Consider the following 24120-nt stretch of genomic DNA (forward strand, 5'->3'; position numbering starts at 1 on the left):
TAAATCAAGTCGGAGTACGCAAGTAAATATATTCACCAATGAACATGGAAAATGTTTATCCGGCTCGCATCAGAGGATTTCTGAGCACGATACCTTATCTCGATGATTCGAACCATGTTACTCGATCGTAACAATCAACTAATTGCAATCAAGATGTCAAACGTTGAATCGTTCGTAATTTCACTGTTCTGCGGTGAGGAAAATTTCAATAACCCTAGAAAGTGCGCCACGTAGGTACGTAAATTATTATCAGCGAACGCGTATAAGCATAATCGCGACCAGTTTTCTTCGGTGAATGATTTCTTCCGAGTAATACACCGGTTGGCTCACATACCAATTCATACGTAAGCATTGTGCCTGTTAACCAGAATTACTCAAACATAGAAACGCATTCGCGCCATGCGTAACGAAGCACGTCATATGCGTGTACCGAGTTGAGTGCGTAACCGGAGAATCGATACTTCCTTGAGTCACCGAGAGCCATGCGGAAGTACCGGGAGAAAGAGAGAAGCCAACGAGTGCAAGTGAGATTATGCGGCAGGCTCGATTGGTTCGTAATATCGAAACTTAGAAGCATTCATAACCGAATGAAAAATTTGATACCGTGACGCAAACCGTCGTCTCTTTGATCTTTGACTTCGCGATACCTCTTTTTGATACTGCGAATGAGACGTACTTTACCGGGGTAAAATTACCGCACGGCATGCTCGCCGTTAATTTCGTACGAAAAACATGCATAATAATTTGATTCGAAGCAATGTAAACAATGCAATATCGTGAAAATCGTTGAACGTTCATTTTTGAAAAATTACAACTCACTCACTAAGATGGGTGCCTTTTTTTCATCGCGCGGTATCTCCGTATATTTTTTCTTCAAAATCTGTATCTTCAGAAATACTCAGTCAATTTTCAGATCAAAATATTGAAAGTTCAGTAAGTTATGATTTTTGAAGTAGAATAATCCATTTCCCGGTATTTTGTTTCTAGATATATATATATATTTTTATTTTTGTTTTTTTGACATAAAAAATTTCATTTTCCTAAATGTAACTAATTTGCGTTGATATGTAAAAACTGAAGAATAAACCGGATATCTCGATTTCTACGAAATGATTTTTTATCTGGGGTCTTCAGCGAACCCAGGGTGACACCAGTGTTATGCAAAGAAGATGTACAGCGCAAGGGTTAATTTATCTGTCACGTGACATGTGCACGATGACGTCAAGTTATTTTCACGTTGTGATAAAGTACGGTGAAGAAAACTGAACATCAGGGGGTTCATTTTGCCAATATGATCGAAAGATCATTATAACGGTGAGTCTTGTAGTAGTAGCTTACAAAAATAAGAAACAGACTCGTTTATGATTGATGCGATACAGAAGCCTTTTTATTCAACAATATTCAATAAAAATTTCAATCACTAATAAATTTTAAATCGAGTTTAGTTAGTTTGATTTTCAAACGATCTGTTACTTGAACCTCGACTTCGACATTTGATCACATTCTATAACTGCAATTAGTTATATATCGTTCCGATAAGAGGGTTACACGGTATTTGTGCAACTTGAAAATTTGCTCACTTCCGATTGCAGCTTGAGAATTTGGTGAATAATACAAGCAATCGGATGTTTCCGGTAAATTATACGCGACAACGAATGAGCGAGTGAAGAACGAACGTTTTATCCAGCATCAGCTGTGAGTAATAAATCTTTCCAATCGTGTTAGTAAACCTAGCGTTACCTGCTAAAATGAGTGATTCGGATTCAAAGCAGCGATGAATCTCTCGTAAAGTGATAACTACAACACAACACGTACCTAACATGATAATTTCGAATGGCCAAGTTCAAAGTTACGTTACACGATGATCAGCTTTCGGAGGCCCGTAAACGGGTCGATGATGTTCCGCTGATGAGGCACCCAAGATCTCTGTCACCGAAGAGATGACGGACTTGACCAGCTGCAGTGACAAGCCCAGAGTGTCTTTGATCGAGGAGCCTACCAGATCCAGGGTGTCGACGCTGCTAGCGGGAACTGGACCCTGCCGGGACACCAGTCTGTGAGATGAATGAGAGAAGAAGAAGAAGAAAAGGAATGGAGTGCGCGAAGTGCGTGTAAAGAAATTAGGGCCCTCAGGGCGAACGTGTCGAAGTCCTTTTTCGATTCTTTCAAATGCACACACCTAAATAATCGCTTGCACAACGTTCACGAACGTCATCGCAGTGGAAATGTTCTGTGCACCGATCTGCGAGAAGCGAGGCCTCATCTTTCCCACGTAATCGTATTAAAATAAATGAGTTTTATGCCCCCGGGACGTTCTAGAAAGGATACAGACTTTCGCCCATCCGATAAACCGGATATTGAAACCGGAAATAATACTCTCTTTTTTTGAACGGCACGAATAATGATCCTGATGAACATGGATTCAACGAACACACACGTGGATACATTTCCAGGCATCCCCATAGATAGAGCGAGTTATATGATTCATCGTTTCGTAATTCCATAAAAAATTGGCATGTGCAATACATCCGAATCCAATGTCCGGTTATCGACCGTGAAAAATATCTCTCCACCGCGTAACGTCGTTCCGTTAAATTTAACTACGAGAATCTGTGACCTCCTTTTCAAAATAAGGATAATAAACGGGTTTCGCAGGTCGAAACTATAGGACAAGGCAAGTTGTACCTGGCCGTAGGTTCCGTATCCGTGATGCGTCCGCGTTGGTCTCGGTTGCTTCATGTGTCCTGCACTGAGCCCAGCACTTCCACCAGCGATTACTCCTGAAACCAGTGTACTTATTGCCGCACTGATGTCAGATCCGCCTTGCGCGCCAGCTTTCAAATCCTGAATAACGAACAGCCCACGTTGTGGTTTTTCGCATTATTTTAAGAGAAGACCGTCGACTTAACGGATCCGCGTAAACTTTCATCCGTACCCACCTTGCTCAGGCTAGCAATGATTCCAGCAATCAGGCTCGACGCTATGGAAATGCCTCCGGGTTGTGTCGGCTGAAATCCAAGATCAAGGAAGCGATCGGTGATCTTTTATTCTTATACTCGATTTGCAACTTACCAGGCTGAGTGGTCCCGCGATGGCTTGAATCAATGGTGTGATTGATGAGCCACTCTGTTGATCAGGCTGAAAAATATCGTTATCGGAAGAGTTTAATTCTGTGAAATTTATTCTGAAGCTGGCACATTGCATCACTCGAGTCGCAAACTTACGTTGCTGCTTCCCTGAATTATGGGCCCCACAATGGGACCGATGAACGGACTGATCAGCGGAAGGATCAGTGGCAGGATTGCTTGGAAAATGGTTCCATTACCATTTTGATATGGCTAAAAGTGTGGGGAAAAACGTCAACGCACGGGTTTATTAATGTGAAACTAACTGCGAGTAATTATAATTGATTTCTGCGCACCCCGCTTAAGCTTGCTATGACAGGTGACACAATCCCGACCAGGTCAATCGCGCCTTCGCCATCTTCGTCACCCTTGAAAGAATAATGCAAATAATTATTGTTATTGGAAGGTAGGAGCTTTTATTGGTTACTATAAATACAGTGAAAACAACGGGGTAGTGAAATGCATGTGTCTGAGGTATTGATTAATCGATATCGATGAAGAGAAATCCTAGTAATGAACAAATGAGTTCGAGTGAATGGCTCAAAAAGTTAGTAAATTTTGATATTTGTCTCTCCATAACCAACTAGTCGATCCGATCCCACGCTCTCAAATTTTTATAAACGTGATGTATAACGTGATGTCACTTTTACTCATTCAATAAAACAGTCGGAAATGCATGAAAAATCGACTTTCAACTACAAATAGTCACCGGTTTATTTAGAGAAAAAAAAAGAACATATTAAAAAATTTCTGACCGTGGAAAAAGGATAGAATGTCTAAGAAATCTATCTTCCAAATTAGAAGGAAATCGGTTGAGCCGTTTTTGAGATATCGTAAATATGGCTAAACATATCAACGAGCGACACGATCGACGTTATTGCACGATGTAACAACATTGTTTCCTATAAAAATTGGTGGGTCACGTCATATGCTTACTTGCGACAAGCCCTCTATCAAAGGTATACCGGCTTCAAGAAGTTCGACGAGATCAGTTTCCGTATTGGGCTGAAAATTGTGAATAATTATTTTATAAATTTGGTCACATTCAAAGAATGTTAAGCAGCATTTTAAGTGGTTCGGACTTACGTCACTAAGGTCCTCCAGGATGGGCGTAACGAGTGGTAGCAGGTCAGCAAGAGACCCAAGTGATCCTTCGTCTTCCTGCAAAGCATTAAACTCTTCATGGGCGGAAATTACTGTTACGATAAATTGAAGCAAACAGTGGTCGTTGTATGAAAGAGAAAAGGCATCCTGTACCGATATTTCTAATAATTCATCTGAAACGCGTCAATCCAGTCACGTGAAGTAAATGAAAGTTGTGACCGTTACGAGTGTAAGTTGTAACAAACTGCCGTATTTATAGGAAATGTGTTTGATCTACATGACGTAATGTTATGAATTACAGATTGAGGAAAGCTTGGATATTTCTGTAATTAAACTGTTTCATTACCTCTTCTTCCTCGATTTCTTGTCTCTGCGACATCGGACCGGTTTCAGGCGACACTGTGTTGCCCTGTGGGAAGTTTTTTTTTTTTTTACATGAAGTGAGAAAATGGATAACGGGAACTTTTTTCCGTGTCGTCATAGTATGTGACAAATGTTAGTCGAAGATCAGACGTCCAAATTTCGGATTTGCAAGCAAATTTTAGATAATCTCATTTTGACATGCAAATGATGAAAAAGTCTGCATCCTCGGAACATTTTTACTTAGAAATTCGTTAATGTAGAAGAGCGTTAATGTCTCGTTTGTAATCAAAGTGATGTGGAATAACTCGCGAGCTGATTTTGCCTTGTGGTAAACTTTGGTCTATCGTCAAAGCACGCAGCTGTATCAAGTAACATGCCATGCTTGCTCAACTACTGCGTAAGTAAATGACCTTGCTAATAAATACGCTTACGTCTGATTCGGACAATGGTATTTCCACGATGTGTTTACCATTACCGTGTGTACCACACTACCACGCAGCCTCGTTATTTCACTGTCAAATTACTGCAACTAACATTTACATTTCACTTAATACAGTACCTCAGTTAAAGGAAGAGTTATTATTTCGCAGTTCAAAGTCAAGCCAATTGTGGCTTCTTTCAGATCTTTACGGACGAGCTGACACAAGTTACCTTATAATTATAAGTAAGCACGCGATTGCCAAATCACGAAATGTCTTATTTAACGTTCAACGACTCTACAAACGGTATACGGATCCAATGTTTTAAGCATCACTTAAACCGTGGATACGTTGATAAGATTTCGTCAAGCAACAAGTTTTATGTCTGTATCCAATTCTACTAACAAAATATCAAAAGACGCGTCGATTGTAAGAAAATGCAATTATCACCGCGTAAATAGCTCTTGACCAAAACTTGGAATTTCTCGAAAACTTGTCATCCACAAATATTGAATATGACCATGCTATTAATATAACTGATTGCACTGGCCTTGTCGAAATATTCAAATAAACAAATAACACGTAGGTATATTAGCCAAGCCGTATTTTGTGAGACGAATGCTCAATAATTTATGACTTCCACGAGATTAGCGATGTTTGTCTACCTTACTTCAAAAAATCCAAGATATATTGGTTCTCGCACTTACCCTCATGACATATAGCCATAATTAGAAAGAAGAAGATTATATTGATATGTATATGCAAATACTGTACTCACTGACTATCCGATCAACTATTCAATCTAGAAATACAATTCAACAGTTACTGAAACCGACAGTAAATTTATGCAACATGTCATTGTAATGAAAAAATAGGTTAACATGAGAAAGATTGGCGGTATTTAGACTGAGCTTGGTTGAGCAACACTTAATTTAGCAATGTATACAAACTCATCCTCCCGCTTGCCTTATCTCCTAATTGCCTATAAAAACAATGAAATGTGTCTGGCTGATTCATGTAACAATACCTTAGCATCTACAATGATTATTGCTACAGTGCTGATGTTTATTCCAAGACGTTTTTATCTATGATTTATCTCTGCTTGTGGCTAGCAAAAATCCACCATCGCCAGGTATTCAACTCAAAATCCGTCACTGCTATATTGTTCCGAATGTAAAGAAGAACTCTAATTAGCCATCTTCGAAGTCCTACCTTTTTTAGTTGGGCACTTGAAGACTCAACAACATTCATGATCCCAGAGGTATTGATATCAGGAGGCGACGGTGTCGTCATCTTTTCATCGCCGTTTCGATTTTCTTCTGAATTTTTCATAGGGACACCAAGCATTTCCAATAAAACACCCTTCCTTTGTGCCTGTCGTTTCAGCATGGGCTTGAAGTCTCCGTCCATCTTGTCAGCGTTCACTTCGTTCGTAGTGTCTTCTGCCGGATTGAGATTATTTTCTTGTCTGGAAATCAGCGAGCCACTTCTAGAATTACTGGTCTTTCTTTCCACCGGCAAAATCTTTCCAAAATATGGAGGGAAATCATCGGGAGGGTCTCGTGTTGGAATAACATCAACGTCCAGCTTGGGTGACGGTGCTGGCTTTTGTCTAGTGAAAGTTATTATTGCCTCAAAGGGAACTGACATGACGGCACTTCCCCGTTCCGATGGGGCAATGTTTTCTATAGTAAGATTTTTTACTCGAATGCTCGACGAACCCAAATTTTTATTCCCATCTGCTAGTACAACATATTTCGATAATGGCAGCAGTTGATTGTTTGGAATAATTTGGTGTTCCACGGACGATATGACTCCAGTACTCGTCTCTGTTCGCGGAATATACGCCAGTTGTGGTAAAAATTCGAGATTGTATTCTTTTAAAAAAGTATCTACATCACTTTCCGAAGATGCGGTAAATAGTTCACTTTTCAGGGGCCGATTTTCAGTTGGCAATTGGACACGATGGCCAATCGAGAATTTCAGAGGATTTTGCGACAACACAGCAAAGTTCTTCGCTCCTTCAGCTCTTTGACGAGGATCTTGTGATTTCCGATTCACATATTCATTAAATTCTTGATATGTTTGCTTCACATTCTCACGAATCCCCGGAACACTTGGTGGCGGTGCCGTTGTGATCGTAGGCCTATCGATGCCAGAAGTGACACGGGGATGGTCTGGACGTTCCGGAGAATCACTAGAAATTGTCGTCGGTTGAAGAGTGATGTTTATCCTCGAAGCCATCATTCGCATGGCATATTGGGCCAATGCTACCAACTCATCCCTGGTGATGATCGCCCTGGGTGTTTTTATCGAGGTCACTTTGGGATGTTTCGACCGTTGAACTCTAGCCAGTGGTTTTCCGTTGGATAAATCGACAAGACACAACCCAACGACATAGAGGTAAAGGTAAAAAGTTAGTTTAACCATTTCTTCGGTATATTTGAGCCGCGAAAAATGTCTTTGCAACAGTATCCGACCAAGGTATACAAATGCTTTAATGATGATGTGCTCTGTAGTGATGCTACTTCCTGGTGGAAGTCGTCTTACAATTTACGGAACTACGTGGCGTGATGACTTCAGGGGCTATAAAACAGCTCTTGAGCACGGGTTTAACGACTGTGCGGCAATCTGTACAATCTTCTCAATTTGTTTTCCGGTAACAAGCGAAAACCTGCGGATTCATATTTCCATATGAATATTCGTACGGTGCCTAATCTCGCGAAAATCACATCGAACAACCATCAACCGCACGAGCTACGCTTTGCACGGATTTAAAAGTACTGGTCAACGACATTTTCAGATCTCTGGTATATACCCAGGCTAATTATTGGTTTTCTATAACCCCTTCCCGCGAATGCAGAAACTTGCGTGTTCTTTTCATCGCTAGGTTTATGCATTTGGCATCGACAGTCCAGACCAGAGGTGCAGGTTGTCACGAATGCATGCACCTCATCGGTAGCGTGAGCTCTACAATATCATTAACAATCGTAATTTCATCATCCTCATGCTCTGATACTAGAACACTCAGCTGGCGATTCCAATACATCCAGGGGTAACGACAGAAACTTAACTCTCCCTTTCGCAAGCACTTGACCAGCTGTAACGCTTGCACGCAGGACGCAATTCCAGCATACGCGTCTAAATAACCATCTGCGAACTATTCTGACGTTGAAACTTTTCTAAACAGACATTTTGATTCGTGCCTCGACATCTGATCCCAATTGTAAGCCGATATGAGTAGAGTAGTCACACAGATACTAACTACGAAACATGAATTTTCTATTGCAAGAGATAGCTAGAATTGAATCTACTTTCTAGATAGACTGCCATCCATCTATCCATGCTCAATTTATTTTGCACCCGGAAATTGCACGGTCATCCGTATCATTTGTAGCTCACGTTCAAGTATCTTTCTCATTATTTTTCGCATAAAATTATCGCTGAAGATGCACCGTTCGTGTACGGTGTAGTGAAATAACTTCGCTGTTTTGCGGTAAGTTATAAAAAATCTGAAGTTATGTCTATGCATATTGGAAAATCTCATACTTTATGTTGGTGAGATTCTTGGATTGATCGAACTTATCACATTATGAGTCGCGCTGAACTTCAAACTTCGCACGTTAGTAAACTAAAGAGAGCACAGTGGTTCGTACGTGGAGATTATACAATGCTTGACTTATTTGAAAAATGAGCCCTCGTTGTGCAGTCCCACAATTAAGGCGGGAAATAGGTTCAGGACTATGTTTTTTTAACGATTTTCATGAATTTTTTTTGGCAAGAAACGAATGTATATGTATAATTTATTGAATCTTTGAGATCATTTTATACATATATTCAAGTAAGTATCCTCATTTTTTTTTTAGTATTTCCTCCACAAATACGGAAGATATCAGCTACCACCCATCGGAGGTCACCATCAGACTATGTACATTCTGGGTGCCACAGTTTTAATCTGAAATCAACAGGATTTCAAATTTACTTGATTAAAAATGGTTGCATTTCTAAAGAAACGAGATGCTTTATATCCAGGTAGTAAATACGTTTGATATGTATAATACTCGAAATGAAAGTGCTTCTGTGAGACGGTTGTGATATTCCATCAGCATTCAGCACAGCATCCGCGACGTCACTGAAGTGCCACGGTTTTCCCAAATCAATTCAAACATCACACTTCTCTCGTTTTTTTAAAGCTATTTCTTAATTCATTGCTCAAGTCAAGATTCAATGGTTCAGCTCTTATGAAAGCTGAAGAAAAAAAACTTCACTTTTTAGCCACTCTAACAATAATAACAGTGCTCCATTCGTGCTGATCTTACAATTGGAGAGATTCCTGATTACTTTGTTCGACTTTGTATGACTCCGGCAAGACCACAGTCGCGGACCTATTACACCAAGAGTTTCTAATAATCATCCGGTCTGGTATGTTGATGATCAAAACATGACCTTTGTGTTCTCGTACTTCTGCTGGATGAAACCTCCAGATAAAAGTCTTAATACGAATTGAAGGCACTTTGCATAAGTACCTAGGTGGAACCTCTGTTCCGTGATTATGTTTAATGTAATATCTTTGGAAGTAGAATTCTATTGTCAATCGGGTGAAATTAACCAAACAATCTAAAGCATCACAAGAAGTAAGTTTCAATGAAATACGTTGGTACAATAATTTCGGTGTCAATTGCAAAGTTCTTGCGACAACAGGAAACAATAGTTACAATTGAATTTTCTAATCAAGCAACGGAATCAGAGCGCTGACAGCACGGTCGTGGTCGTGGTCACGATCGTGATCCTGACATTTCTCAAGCAACAATGAACTCTCGGAGAGGTTAAGAAACACGAAGAATGGAAATTAATCTCTTTTCCCAGAGACAAAGCAAAGCTGACGCCAACTGCATTCGAATCTTTCTAGTGTTTAGAAATAATAATGCATTTTCTTGTTTACTCGCTACATCTCTAAGCTGCAGTTAAGATAATGATTCCTCGTTCACCGCGTAACAACGAGTTGCTTAAAAAAAAACTATTCTCAGGACTATTCTAGCAGCCTTCACTTCAATTTCGCCTTGAACTTCACAAAGCCGCGAATAGAAGAGCCTGTTTATAACCGAGGATCTCGTCACCGGTCCGAATTAATGAATTTTGATCAGCCGCGAACATCAAACGATCAATTAAACAATGCTTGTTCAAGTCTGTCAGAGAGCTATACTTTGCATAATTGACGTACTGACGATGGCAGTGAACAGCAGTTACCGACACATCAGTGAATCACTCGTCACTTCCGAGCGTCCTCGCGTGGAATCGTCGCGGATTTACTTGGTGCAGCTTTAACTACCTGATTCACCTTACGCGAGCACAAATCACACCGTTAGGAATACTGACCTCGGACGATTGGTAAGATAAATGATTCTCTGTGGCGAGTCGCCCAACGGGCAACAACCTCAAAAACGAAGGCCAGACAGATTCCAAGCCGCTTGAACGGCCTTTCGATCATTTCATCGCTTGGGCGCTAGGACGTCTGAATTACTTTACAAATTACAAGAATGAGTTCGGAATCAATTCAACCACGTTTTTCTACTCGAGTTTTTTCACTTTACGGTATTCGTGATGCTGTCTTTGGATTATCGACTGTGTGCCAGGAAACTAGGAGTTAAGAGTTCGTTATTTCTATCCGATTCTGCGAAAGATATTTCATTTTTCGAAAATGTTTGGGAGTGCTTTCTGAGTGTAAATTCAAGTTGCTACAGCAGAGGGAATGTTGCATCATAGTTTTTCAGTTACAGTCCGTCAAAGTTTTACAATCAGGTTTTTTGCTAAGTATCTCTTCACCAATTAATCAAGCAGTGAAAATGGCAGAACCAAATTTGTAGAGAATAAATTTCCTACAAATCTTGTCGGATTTTGCGCTGTTTTTTCTAAAATTAATACTTTAACAGCTATAGCGCAGTGAATGTTGCAATTGGTTGGATTTTTTATTCACTACAAATTTGCTTTTATCATTTTTACTGTTTACAGCACCAACGGTTTTGGAGTGAAGTTACTACCGACCTATTTCTCCGATAATTATAATGCAGAATTTGTCCACTAGCTAACATTAGACCTGACCACCGATGCTTAAGATTGGCCCAGCACGTACAGCACACGTGATACATTGACTTGTTCGAGATCATTCCGCAAAAGGTGGTCGCCAGTAACACGGATAGCCGTTCACTCTGACATGAGATGAAATCATCGGTACGGCTGAACTCTAGGATAAAGTAAAGAGCATGAAATCTATGAACGCGTGAAAACCGCAGCAAAAAAAGTAATTAACGAAGAAAAAAGTTCCACAGTATAAATTATGACCAAGGCATGACTTACGGTGGGTTGATAAATTGTGCTCCAACATAGGCGGAGACTTCAAATTATTATATGCATCAAAGGTTGACAGAGCTGCGCGTCTACACGCAGGCATACTATACTAATCTGCAGACTTTCCATTGCGTAAGATGCCGGAGGCGATTATCAGTAAACTGGGCTATCCCTCTCTCGTTCCTGCTGATCTAGAAGTCTATTTTACAGGTGCGTATAACATGTGCGGCGTACGCGTGGAACGTTGTGTTTCCAGTGTCATTTTTTTTTAATGTTCGAACACTGAACAACCTTTTTAATACGCTACCCATCGAGTAGATACGTAACCTTTTAAGTTGGCCAATTTTTTTTTTGTCAATAATTACTCAATGCTGTATTTCACCCGTCTTGCGTGGCTTCCTATCGGAAGCGTAAGATTTCAACATGTAAACATTCAGCTGCATACATTCTTACATCGGGTGCTCAAGAGACGAAAACGTTCTATTCGCTGTATTTCTCCATTTGGTGTTGAATTTTATTGGAAGCAATCAAGTGGATTAGATGCGATAAAAGAAAGAAAACAGCTGTTGAAAAAAAAACAAACAATTTGTTTAGTTCTTTAATTTCTAACATAATTAAAAAAGAGTTTTACAGGTCCTTTGGCTTTTAGAAATTGAACATATCCTAGTCAAAACAGTTATTAAAATGATGAAAAATACCGTCTAAATTGTCGATAATATTAAATTAGTAACGGGCGATGAAAAATAATATATTATGAAATCAGCCGTTCTTTTTTCTCAGTATGATAAAAATGTTCTGTTTTTATCTTATCGTTATCTTTTTGATTATCTAGATGAAAATTAGGACAAGTTTGTTTGTCATCGAAATAATTGCATGAGAAACTATATTTTGCCTCATCTCGATGAATTTGTGTACGTATAATCTTATCTTCATGTAAATAATAAAATTCGCCATCTTTTCATACGAAGTATTCACGTGCGAATATCAGTTCTTACCCAATTTTACCAAAGTCTCAGATGACTGTGGCTCATTTTGCTAATCAGTAAACACAATTACCATTGAATTTATTTGGAAGAGGGGGCGTCGTTTTCCAAAGTATGTTAGTACGCAACTATACGTGTGACGGAGATTTTTTCCCCATAAAGGTTATTCCGGGCGGCTGTAAGTTCTTGCATTGTTCATGTGTTGGTACCCGCAAAACACGTAAAGTTTAATTGAAATCAAAGAGGAATAACTGGAAAGTTTGATTCAGTCATGTGTGGGAATTAATGACTATTTGAGAAAGTAGAGATACAGAGCTAAGGCTTGGATCATGATTACTTCCGACTTTCCGGTTTTATTGATATCAATAATATGGCTGTAATTGTATTTGATGCGCGATATTTAGCCAATTCGGGGCTTTTCTTATACATTTTTATTATCTTTTTACGATTATCTGGAAACACAAACGCCTAATCGTTTCCTTTACGTAATGTCATACGTGTTTATTGCTGCAATATTATGACCGTGTGCACTGAGAGTAGGCAAGCGTTACGTATCACGAATCAATGGGCAAAAGCGACGATATTCACCGATTGAAAAGCAAAGCGTTAGGTAAGAATATAATTTTTAATCACGTATCGTTTCGTTTCGTTTATACAATTCAACTATTTTACCTCAACAACTATTCTTGAGATCAGTTTTCTAAATCCTCGAATTCAGCGGACCCTGCCCGAGAAAGTACAACAATGTATATATATATATATATATACATATGTGAGGGGAAAAAAGTAAAATCCGTAAACAAAATCCACGAATGCATTTTCAACGAGTATCTTTGATGCTAAATAACGTCGATAAGTAAGCCGCTGGATTTGACGGCAACGGCAAAAGCGCTCGGGTGTAATGGAGAACAAGGAGAGAGGGATTATGTTAAATTGTCTTCCTCCTGCAAGTGTCGCCGTCTAGTGATTGTTTATCAAAGTTATCAGCTGCCGAAGATTGCTTTGGAGTAAAGCCTGGCGGGGCTGTCGGTAAAAAGGCTAGAACACGTACGACAACGTGGTCTTACGACTCGTGTGTCTTAAATAAAATTATCGAAGCGATGTTCTTCCTTTGCAACATCGCTCGAAATCGATCGCACAGCCAGGATCGTTACACGCGGCTCAGGAGCAAACGCCACTCTGTGAAACCTCGACTTGTCTCAGAGCTGGCTTTCGGCCCGAGCTCCTCCATGGCGAGAAATCTGCCCTCCAGGCTCAACGAATGCTAAATGCATTTCAATTTGAGCTAATCTATAACGGGTCAGAAAAATCTTAGATCAGATGATACGATAATAGTTACGGAATATCACCGCCGACGATTTAACCCGTTTTCTTTTTTTTTCTTTTTCTTTCTTTTTCCCGATCGTTTGATTAAAAGTACGGGCAATGAGGAGTCTGAAATAAAACTGGCAAAATCGGACAAAATCGCACATGCGTCGATCAGCATTTGCTGTTCTGACGCCAAACTTGCGCAATGATCTACGGGACGATGATTTCTGATCTCGAATCTTTTGCCTTTCAAAAAATGTATGTCTTGAATTATATGCATTCTTAATATCTCAACGGTTTAACCCGCAAGCAAATTACCTCGGTCTGAAATATTATACGAGTTACGTATCTTGCACCTGAATATCAAGGTCTTTATCAACGATTCAAGCCTTGGTGATTCCCAACCAGGTGGGAATTGAAAATCATCAGGGAGCGAATATATAAAAATCTTTCGGTTGTCCGAGCTCCGTAACGTAGGCAGGTATAACACCAACGGACCGTTTAGAAGGTGAACAACATTCACGTAAGTTAAATGTCGATATTATGAATTTAAACACAGTCACGAGTATCAAATTATTGGCTAATATCGACCTGAGAATTTGTTTTAATAAGATCACAGATACTCAATTGATAAACCCACCACAGTATATCCAGTTATATAAGGAGTGATCATATTCATTGGTAATCAAATATTTTTCTGACAAAAAGCATTTACAAATCAGCCTTCAAGGTTAATATCATAATTCTAAAAGATAGTATTCAATTTATTTATAGTACAGAGAAAGCATCTGCGATTTCTTCTCCATCTGAATTTCTGTCCCAATCAGAATTTCATGATATATACCAATGTATCGCATAGGTATGTATACGTCTTTTTAAGCATCACCTGCGCTTTCTCCGAGACCAATGCGCTTTCTTTCGTCACCTATCTTCATCCACGGCGTTGGAATTCCCTTAAACTCACAAGGTATGTAACTGCATCAATAGAATATATATGTATATTTACTCATACATGCACGTATCTGAATTTACAAATTTTTCATTCATCTGAATACCACCTGATATAAGTGTTAGTAGAAATTAAAAATAGAAACGAAGTAATCAATAATTACCCGCGACTGGGAACCAAATATCTCAATTACTTTAACGCAGTTGTTTGTTCGTAATGCGAATCCCTTGCCTCAGAGTGCGAGGGCTAAGTAAGTCATATTTCATCACAATTCTGTATTAAGGGAATGATGAGCAAGCCGTAAAAATATTGTATTCTTTGCGGTACTTTTCATCACTTTACGAATCAATTCAATCACAGGGAGTACCATCAAGTGTAATCAAAAATCAGCTTTGAAACTTGCTTGGTTTTGATATTTTTCACGAAATCGTTGAACATCGTTTATCTCCGAATTGGTTGCACAAAATTTCTGCCATCGACCATTACAAGAACGGGATATGACGCCATGTAAATATGGAAGGCAGTCAACCACTAGAATGTATGCAAAACTTTCGGATGCGGTTTCACCACAAAACTAGCGAATATTTTTATACAGATTGAGGATAAAAATTGGATTAAATGAAGTCTAATTAAATAATCCAGCATTTTTAAAACTGTCAAGGAACTTTTTACTAGCTTTCACTACTAGCAACTGTTCTCGGTGCATTTAAATCCTGAAGATCATGAAAACCCGAATCTTTTTCTCATACTGCATTAGAGTGTCAAGTGAAACCGCATAAAGTTGTAGAGCAGTATATGTTATACAACAATAGTGAATATTTGCAACTAGCTGACGTGAATAATTCACGGTGGTGAATTCCCAACCTCAAACATGCTCATAGTGAACTAAATACGTCTGGTCAACGATCCGAAGCATTAACGTGAAAAAATGAAGCCTTCTTACAATGCAGTTTTGTAACAACATTATATCCTTTCAATACAAGTTTAATAAGCGCTGTGCACGTACTACCTTTTCTACGAAATTCTCGGTCTGCGTGTACGATTCAACGATATTTTTATTATTTTATTAGCAGTATTCATCGTGTGCGAAATCTTACACATAAAATAACGAAAGTACAATCTCAAGGCCATTCCAATAGCTTTCGATTTTTAGTTCATGCTGATAGGGGGATACAATCTCTGCGAGGACGTTGCCTTCGATGGTCAAGAAACTGAGCTAACGTTTATAAATGTAAATTTTAGTGAATTTCGAGGTCCCGAAATTTAGGTAAAACTGTTTGCCAGGTGGCTTTGGTACATTCTTATACTATGCCTGCGGAATTTCTGGCATAGCAAAGAGAATATTAACTACAAAGTGACGTGCAAACGGGGACGGTAAGTCATAATTCAACCATACAGTCAAACGTGACTGTTCGACTGTAAATTATTTTTCAGACAAGATTTGATTTTATTTTTACGGACAACTTATTAACACAATGTGCAAGTTGACGAATATTAGCGGTTTGGTGAAGTTTTTACACCGAAATTGAGTCGCGTTTGAACAGTAGCGTTGATTCGTTTGTCAAAAATTAAGGGAAGAAAGTTTGACAGACATGAAAGTTTCTGAATACCAAGACCATTGTTATATGACCTCACAAGAAGCTATTCACACTTGATAATAATTGTAATTAGCAAATTACGTGGGTGAAGTCTCGGGCCGGCGGTAAAGCAAAGAAGGAGAGACCGGGTGAAGGCTCAAACTAATCGTGACCAGTTACGCAAGATGTACGTTCATGATATGAGTATTGAAGAAAATATGAAACATTCTACGCTGTCACAACGTTGAACCGGCGTCAAACCATTCGTCGCGATCTTTTTCGGCTCCTAACTAACCGCACGTGCCGCGAGATTGATATTGCGTGAAGCATTTCTCATGGAAATGTACCGACGCATTGGTGGATACCGAAGCAATTTGCCTATTGCATTTCAGTTTTAATTTAATCAAAGATTCAGAGAGATCAGAGAAGGCCTAGCGTGTCTAACGAGCCAACTTCGTGCCGCCGGACGTAATTCTTTAAAATAATCTTCGAAAATGAATCTTTGAACATTATTTAGACTGGAATTAATTTTTGCCCATCATTTTTCCAGCGGGAACAAGAAATTCCATATTTTAAAGTGAAACTTTTAAATTAAATTTGCATCAAGAATACTTGGAGAAATTACCGAATTTCTCTTATTCTCAATAAATTTAATTACTCGTGTAATCCGGTGAATAATTGTATAATCGGGGAATAGAGATTTTTCTAATTCCTAATTCTTAATATGCAATGCTCGTGCAGAAAGAGATTTATTAACTTTACTAAATATGACACAAAAAATGTAGAGATGAAAATCTTTTTATTTTTTTAAATTATCTGTAATGTCATTAGATCGAACAAAAAAGTGACTAAAGCAACAATTTGAGTCATCAAATGAAATCGTATTTATTACCATTGACAAAATATTTCATCCGCCAAATTTTATCGCCATGTATTGCGAGTGCATAATTTTTTTTTTGCCATCCCGTTCGTCGTAAACAATTGATGAATGTTCACCAAAATCATGTCAGAAGTATATTTATGTATGATCTCATGATTTCTAGTAAACATGCGAAGAATAAAAAATGCAGGATAAGTAATTTTCAAAGAACAGTACGGGAAGTTGTTCAAAGCTGTGATGTCAATTTGGTGACATTCTGATCTCACCCCGATACGTGGATCCTCCATTTTGGCAGAAGGATTATGTATAGATGGGATATCACTTTACGCAAATAGAAATTTTCTGTCTCAGATCTTCATCACGACTTTCTCCGTGTCAACTAACCATAAACATTTTGTGGCAAACCCAGCTGCAAAAATCAATCACTCATTATAAACTTATGTAATTACCGACTAACGCTTTGAGCGCTAATTATATGTATTTCTGCAAGGTTTCTGCGACATAGAATTTATTTGTATCATGCGGCTTGACACGTCAATCGAATGTATGATGAAGCCATGCGTCTTTGTTGACAATTATTGACAAGCTGGCCAGAAATCGGCTTGTTAAATTATTTACTTTTTTATTCAAAGATTGACGAAGCGATCGCGATCGCATGGTAAAGCAGTACTCTGCAATCTTCGTTGCACCGAGTGTGACTGACAGGCACACTGTCGTCTAGTAAGCAAATCAACGTGTCATTACAAATATTACATCGAAGTCACGTCCACACCCTTAATCGACTCTCGCACTCAGATATCGTGACCACTCTCTATCAATTATCACATGTTCAATCTATTCTCTGTACATTTAGGGTTCTTCTTCATTATCAAATTATATTTCACTGGTACTAAAATGTCAAGATCGTTTGGATACTCATGCCCGTCAGCGATGTTGGTGCTAATATTTGTCGCGTTGGTATGTTTTTCTTTTCTGTTAGTCTCAAAGACACTTTTTGTACCAGTAAAGTCGTAACTCGTGAACCGAATACTCCAAAATCCGCTTATCAAACTGACAGATGACGAGAATTCACTGATTATTCTAACAATTCGATGCAAAGTCGATTTTCAATTTCGAGATGAAGATCGATATTGCTGGAGATATTTCAGAATCTTCACCGATCTTGACTTCGGAGAATCATCGTGTAAAATGACGACTAATAATGTTTTTACACTCTGTACACCTTACCGCACTTAAAATTATGCTCGTTACTAAACAACCAGCATAATCACTCCAATAAATGTACATATAATCCGTTTCATAATCCTGTTCGTTAACTGAATAAATTAATATTTTCTTCTCATCGTAGATAATCTTGATTGCCTTGTTCCAGCTGATTTACCTAGCCCAGGATGTTTGGAACACCCACGATTTATTCCCAGCGCTCTGGGAAGAACTGTACGTACTCCTCACCACATTTGTATTTCCACCTAACATTAACGGAATGTCACAGAACTCTGCTGCTGAAACTAATGTGCCAAATGTGTCCTAGCTGATCTATGAACCGAATCAAGGATGAAGTGATATAAATGGTGATATAAAGCAAATTAAATATGCTACCGAATAACGTTGTGAAGTTAGCAGAGAGGTATCCAGTGAATCTGGTGAGTCCGGATAAAATTTTCATTCAGGTGATATAAATGCAAATTCGCAAGTAATTTAGGAACGAGTTTTTTGAGGAACATTTTATGTAGAAATACAACACGCGGAGAATTCCCAAAGTGAATGATAATTATTTACCAAATATTTTGGGTGTCACTTGTGTGCAACGATTTTCATCAGCGATTTATTAATATTCGTTCATATTAATAATCCGTTTCGACAATCCGTTTTGTAACTCTTCACCGTCAAGGAATTTCACACGTGTATCGTGGTTATTATACTATATACGGAATTTCAAATGATTGATCGTAAGAGCCACGCATTTAAAAGACGAGACGATGCGACTGTAGAAACTGCGCGGCACGGCAAAATAATGCAGTTCTTCTGAGTCATAGGTAGGGTAGAAAGTCAATTCTCATTTATGGTCAGATGATTCGAGTAGGTGTTGAGTTCAACAAAAAAATTGTTTTTAAATTAAATTAAACAACACCCAGCCAGCATTGAAATTGGACGTAACCTAACGACTCATGATTTCAAGATAATTTTCGATTTGGACGTTAGGCCAAAAATACTGAAAAATAATTGGACACCAAGTGTCACCTGCGAAAAAACTGCATAAGTCAGTCACACAAAATTACCATCATCGCTGAGGCGATATTCGTCTCTTGAATGAGACCCAACAAGGAGATCTTGTTGTTGTCCAAGTACTAAATTATACTCGAGCTGTATACTAATAAATACTAAGGTGAATTTGAAACATTAAAACATCGATTTGTGTGCTAAAACGAATTCCTGTGGAAGGAGAGCCCTGCAGCTGAGTTGAAAAAAAAAACAGATCTTGAGCTTTTTCGAAAGAATGAAAATGTTACGATTGAAAAAGCTCAAGATTTTTGGAATAATTTATTGTTAACTAACCAATACACAGTAATTCAAGTACTCAAATATTGCGCTCGTAACACGAATCCACTGATTGTGTTTACTTGACGATCTGACAAGTCATTGTTCAATATTGTTCTATTCATTCAATCATCTTATTCATTTCAATCAGTCGAATGTCAATTTAATGTTACTGACTTATACGCTAACCAAATTGAAGAAATTCATCATTTTACAGAACCTACTTTGCCAAGCTTGACCATTTTCACTGATAAACATATAACCTATTTTCTATTGGCAATAACTTTGGAACGCCGAATGAGATTTTTTGGAAATCAAGAAGCCAAGTTGCAAAAATTAAAATCTAATTTTCGGACAAGATAATATTCAAAAAATGTCAAACATTTTTACAATGACGAAATTGTGTCTCAGCATAAAAAGAGCAGTCCTTGTCAATGTATGACAGGTTTCATCTCAAAAATTGGCATTCGATTCCGCTGAAACTCAGAAATTAGCTCTCTAATCTCGCCTCTGACGAAACGTGCCCTTTCCGTCTCAAAAGTTAAAATACCCAACTATTCGTACGGAGGTTTCTGGCATTGAAAAATCGAACTTTTCAACGAGACGTTGAAAAGAAATGTATTTTTCACTCGTCACACGTGTATCATATGTATTTTCACGTCGTGGTTGATTATTCCTTCAACAAATGGGTCAATCAAGGTATGGCGTCATATGTTGGCTGCAGCTGCGATGTTTGCTGCATAAAGAGTAATAATAGTTATTACAAAAGTATGGTATACGGAGTCTGATGTTGTTTATTGATGCTCATACTTATCTGCATTCTCATCTCAAAGCTATCAGGTACTTTTTTATTATGAAGATGGTAGACCAAAGTGTAAGACTGAAAGGTTACACCACACCCTGTCCAAATCTTCCGATCTCACTGAGGTAATTGATGTTTTTACGAGAACAATAGCAAATATGTTGAATACTCTCGTTTTCACTGACGATCTTTTGGTGTCTAATTCTTATACATCTGGGACTAATACCAAATACTAACGAAGAGAATACTCTTACCGAATCGCATAGGAGGAATAAAATCTCTGAGCTATCATCAGGCGCGTAACTGCTGAACACATCGTTTTGACCAAGGTGTCACAATAGTGAAATAACATGGGAAACAATTTTTGGGGAAAAGCAATCGTCCGGCATTGAAACTTTGTACGTGAGGTAACCCAAGCCCGGGGAGAGAATAAATATTGTAAAATTCCGTGACTACATAACGTGGTAATTACGATGACCTGCGAGTTCATGTGAAATACTCCATTCGTGTTTTACACGGCCGTGCACCGTCCTTCGTATTACAAAGTTAACTGCACTCGTGAAGAGGACAGCTGTAAGGAGACGTACATCGACCGCGATTATCATGAAATAATTATAACTTGCGATGAGAAATGATTCTCTATAAATATGACAGTGAGGAATTCTTGGCTTCCCAATTACTTACATTTGACTCGCTTCGTCGTCGCATTATCGTGTATGAAGAAGCCCTTCACCTGCCAGTCACCTCCGCATGGATATGAACCGAATCTCCATTTCTTTTGTCCCGTCAATCAAGTTCTTCCGAGACTAGAACCACAGTCCTTGCACTTACATCTGCGTGCAACGAGGGCGGAAAATTCTGACTTGAATGACTTCATTGACCCTGCATTTACGTAACAATCATTTTAACACTCAAGGCCGTCTCTTGCATCATTCGGCGACGAACGTAATATGGACAGAAATCCGGTCATTATATTTTCATGAACATTTTGTCATCGACAATTGTTTTCAAGAATAATTAACCGTATGACGTACTTACTTTCACCCCATGGGATATATTGGATGTGATGCAAAGGAACCAACCACAGTACTAATTTTTAATTGGCGGCCGTAAGAGTTCCCGAACTACGAAATAACGTCTGCAGTCTCCAAGGCATGAATGTAATTCTTAAGTGCACTGTTGACCAATCTGAATTCAAAATTTAGAAAATCAAAATGTGCGATGACATTTTTGAAAAATTCCTTGTATTTTCAAAAAAATACTATCAAAGAACAATTCTCAATCACTCATTTTTGCGTCTGTTTTGATAAAGTTATGTTTGTCTGGTATTCCGTTTTTTTCTCTTTTTTTCTTTTATTATTATCATATCATTTTTTTCAGCCATATCTTGTATCAAACATGGTTTTCTAGCACAAATGCTTGAAAATACCTACGTGTTTGAAGGTAATTGAAAATCGGTAATCCCAAGATTTGCATGACAAAAGGGCCTGTCATGCCCATAACTACCCAAATGCAAACTTGAAACAATTTGAAGAAGCTTTTCCAAAACTTGCGACAATTTTGTTTCACAATCGGTGAAAAATCCGAGGTATTATTCGCTTGGGAAGTCCTATATACGCTGGTCTCGGAAATCTTTGGTAGTTTTTGCAAGTATTTGGAAGTCGAAAGTCACTTGCACACCCAAAATTGAAGTAAATCACCCCATGGGAAAAGCATCTGTTTTGATTTTATTACGAAATAATCGTACGTCGAGTATTTATGAAATAATTATATTCGTATACTGAGATGATTCTGATTTCTTCGGAAATACAAAAATAAAGCATACTATAATGAATAAAAGCTTGGACATTGATGCTTTATTTCGAATGTTTAAAAATGGTTGTCGATTCGTTCGATTTGACCCTACGATGCCTCTTTTTATTCAGAAGACTATTTTCAACAAATTCAAAATATTAAATTTTTTAACGGTAGACTGATATTGATTGTAATCAACAAATAACAAAATCGGACTATCTACTGGAAAAATGGACAATCGGTTTCAATGACTTTAGAGAAAAAAGTTCTTCTGAATGAAATAAGCAATCGTTGAGTGAAATCAAACGAATCTACTAGTGCTTCCACCATTTCGAAACAATTGGAAATGAAGCATCGTTATCTAAGCTTCTGTAAATGGTTTCAAAATTTCTTTGCAATTTTTTATTATTGAACAATTTCAGAATTCAGAATTCAGATCACCATATAAACGTTATAAGGTGGAGGATATTGGCGTATAATATTCCAGTCAGTCAACTAGTCTACGAAATAAGTTTCCATAGAACCTGAATTGACTTACTAATAGTCAGTACACTGTGTTCATCTTCAAGGATAATCCTTATTGATGTTGTTATGTAAAAAAAAAAAAAAAACCGGAGGTGGATTTCGAAAAACCCAATTATAAATTATTGTAATTCGATAATAAATGAATCTACAACCGCCTCGTTAATATTAATGAAATTCTAATATTTAATTTTATTAGCCTGTACGTGATATTTTAGAAACACTGTAATTACTTGTGGCTATTTCTTACAGCGCCTTTACTTGAAGTTTCATAGATGACGCACCAACCAGCAAAATTTAGTTTCTGTGAACCTGACATAAATATTCTTTAATATATATTATACATGTATATATATTTATATGCATACTGTTTTACATTATTCGTTTCTCGTTTTGTACAACATAATCGATGCACACAGCTCAGTGTTAATCATTTATTTCGCCTTCTGAATCATTTTGCAACCTTTATAGCCAAGTGTGTAATAATATAAATATATGCGCAGCCTGCGGCGTATACTGTTGGAAAAATATGATAATTTCAACACTTTTTAGTGCCGCCAAAGGTTCGCTCGGATTTCTATGTTAATTCAACACACGCACATGTTTCTATAAAATTTTGACTAATGAAATATGTTGAAATATCGTTACAAGTTCATTATTCTTTCGTTAGAAAAAAATCATACGTAGCTTAAATTTTGCCATGCCAATTTGATACTGCTTTGAGTAGAATTAATCTTCCTGCTGAAATTGCCGGAGTTCGTTGGTTTTCTATAACAAAAATTATGCGTCGAAGGATACGTATAATAACAATGTTAAATTATGCTAGTTTGAAATATAATTCCACCTTAAGAGACAAATTATGCTTGGATTTCAATACATATTTATTGACAATAATTTATTTACTTTCATACTGAGAGCACAAAAAAAATAATCAAATACTCAGTGCCAATCTCCCAGTGACGGTGAAATGCAGACTGATTTTTTAGCCCGAGTCAAAAAGACTCGTAAGCGATTCTCGAATTACTCGTGCTGTCAGAAGAAGGCACAATGAACAAAATAACAAGACATAAAATTCTCAAAAACGTAACGGTATGTTGATATCTTAGGATTTCCGTCCAATTTATCGTTTGAGACTTCTCAAGGAATCAACGTAATTATCGGAAATCAGCGTAATACGAGAAATTGATGAAAAAAATATTTATAGTTACGTAGACGATCGTTGTATCGAATTTTTAAGGATAAGTCCAAACTTACCTCGTATTCCTCAACTCAATAACATCTAATTCTAAGTATCTCACGTGATCCAAGCAGGAAAAGATGTAAAAATCACTCGATAATTAATTGATCTACGGTAAACGGGTGCTTTCGTGTTTTTTCCTCCCAATCTCGACATGAACCTTTCGAAAAGTCA

The 24120-nt window shown here is 38.0% G+C and overlaps 1 protein-coding gene across 2 annotated transcripts; it reads right to left on the minus strand.

Moving 5' to 3' along the window:
- Positions 1 to 1071: 1071 nt before the first annotated feature.
- Positions 1072 to 7757, minus strand: LOC124216146 (uncharacterized). Of its 2 annotated transcripts, none has more exons than XM_046620323.2 (10): positions 6224 to 7757; positions 4576 to 4638; positions 4212 to 4286; positions 4062 to 4130; positions 3422 to 3493; positions 3225 to 3338; positions 3073 to 3138; positions 2940 to 3008; positions 2686 to 2844; positions 1072 to 2038 (listed from the first exon to the last, which is right to left on the minus strand). In XM_046620323.2, exons 1-10 carry the CDS (start codon positions 7439 to 7441, stop codon positions 1850 to 1852), a joined length of 2094 nt encoding a protein of 697 aa, XP_046476279.1. In that variant the 5' UTR covers positions 7442 to 7757; the 3' UTR covers positions 1072 to 1849. The 2 variants fall into 2 exon arrangements, with proteins under 2 accessions (XP_046476279.1, XP_046476280.1); XM_046620324.2 differs by having other exon boundaries at positions 1890 to 2054.
- Between the last annotated feature and the right edge of the window lie 16363 nt (positions 7758 to 24120).

This window comes from Neodiprion pinetum, chromosome 4 (genome assembly GCF_021155775.2).
Source record: "Neodiprion pinetum isolate iyNeoPine1 chromosome 4, iyNeoPine1.2, whole genome shotgun sequence".
Classification (NCBI taxonomy): Eukaryota; Metazoa; Arthropoda; class Insecta; order Hymenoptera; family Diprionidae; genus Neodiprion; species Neodiprion pinetum.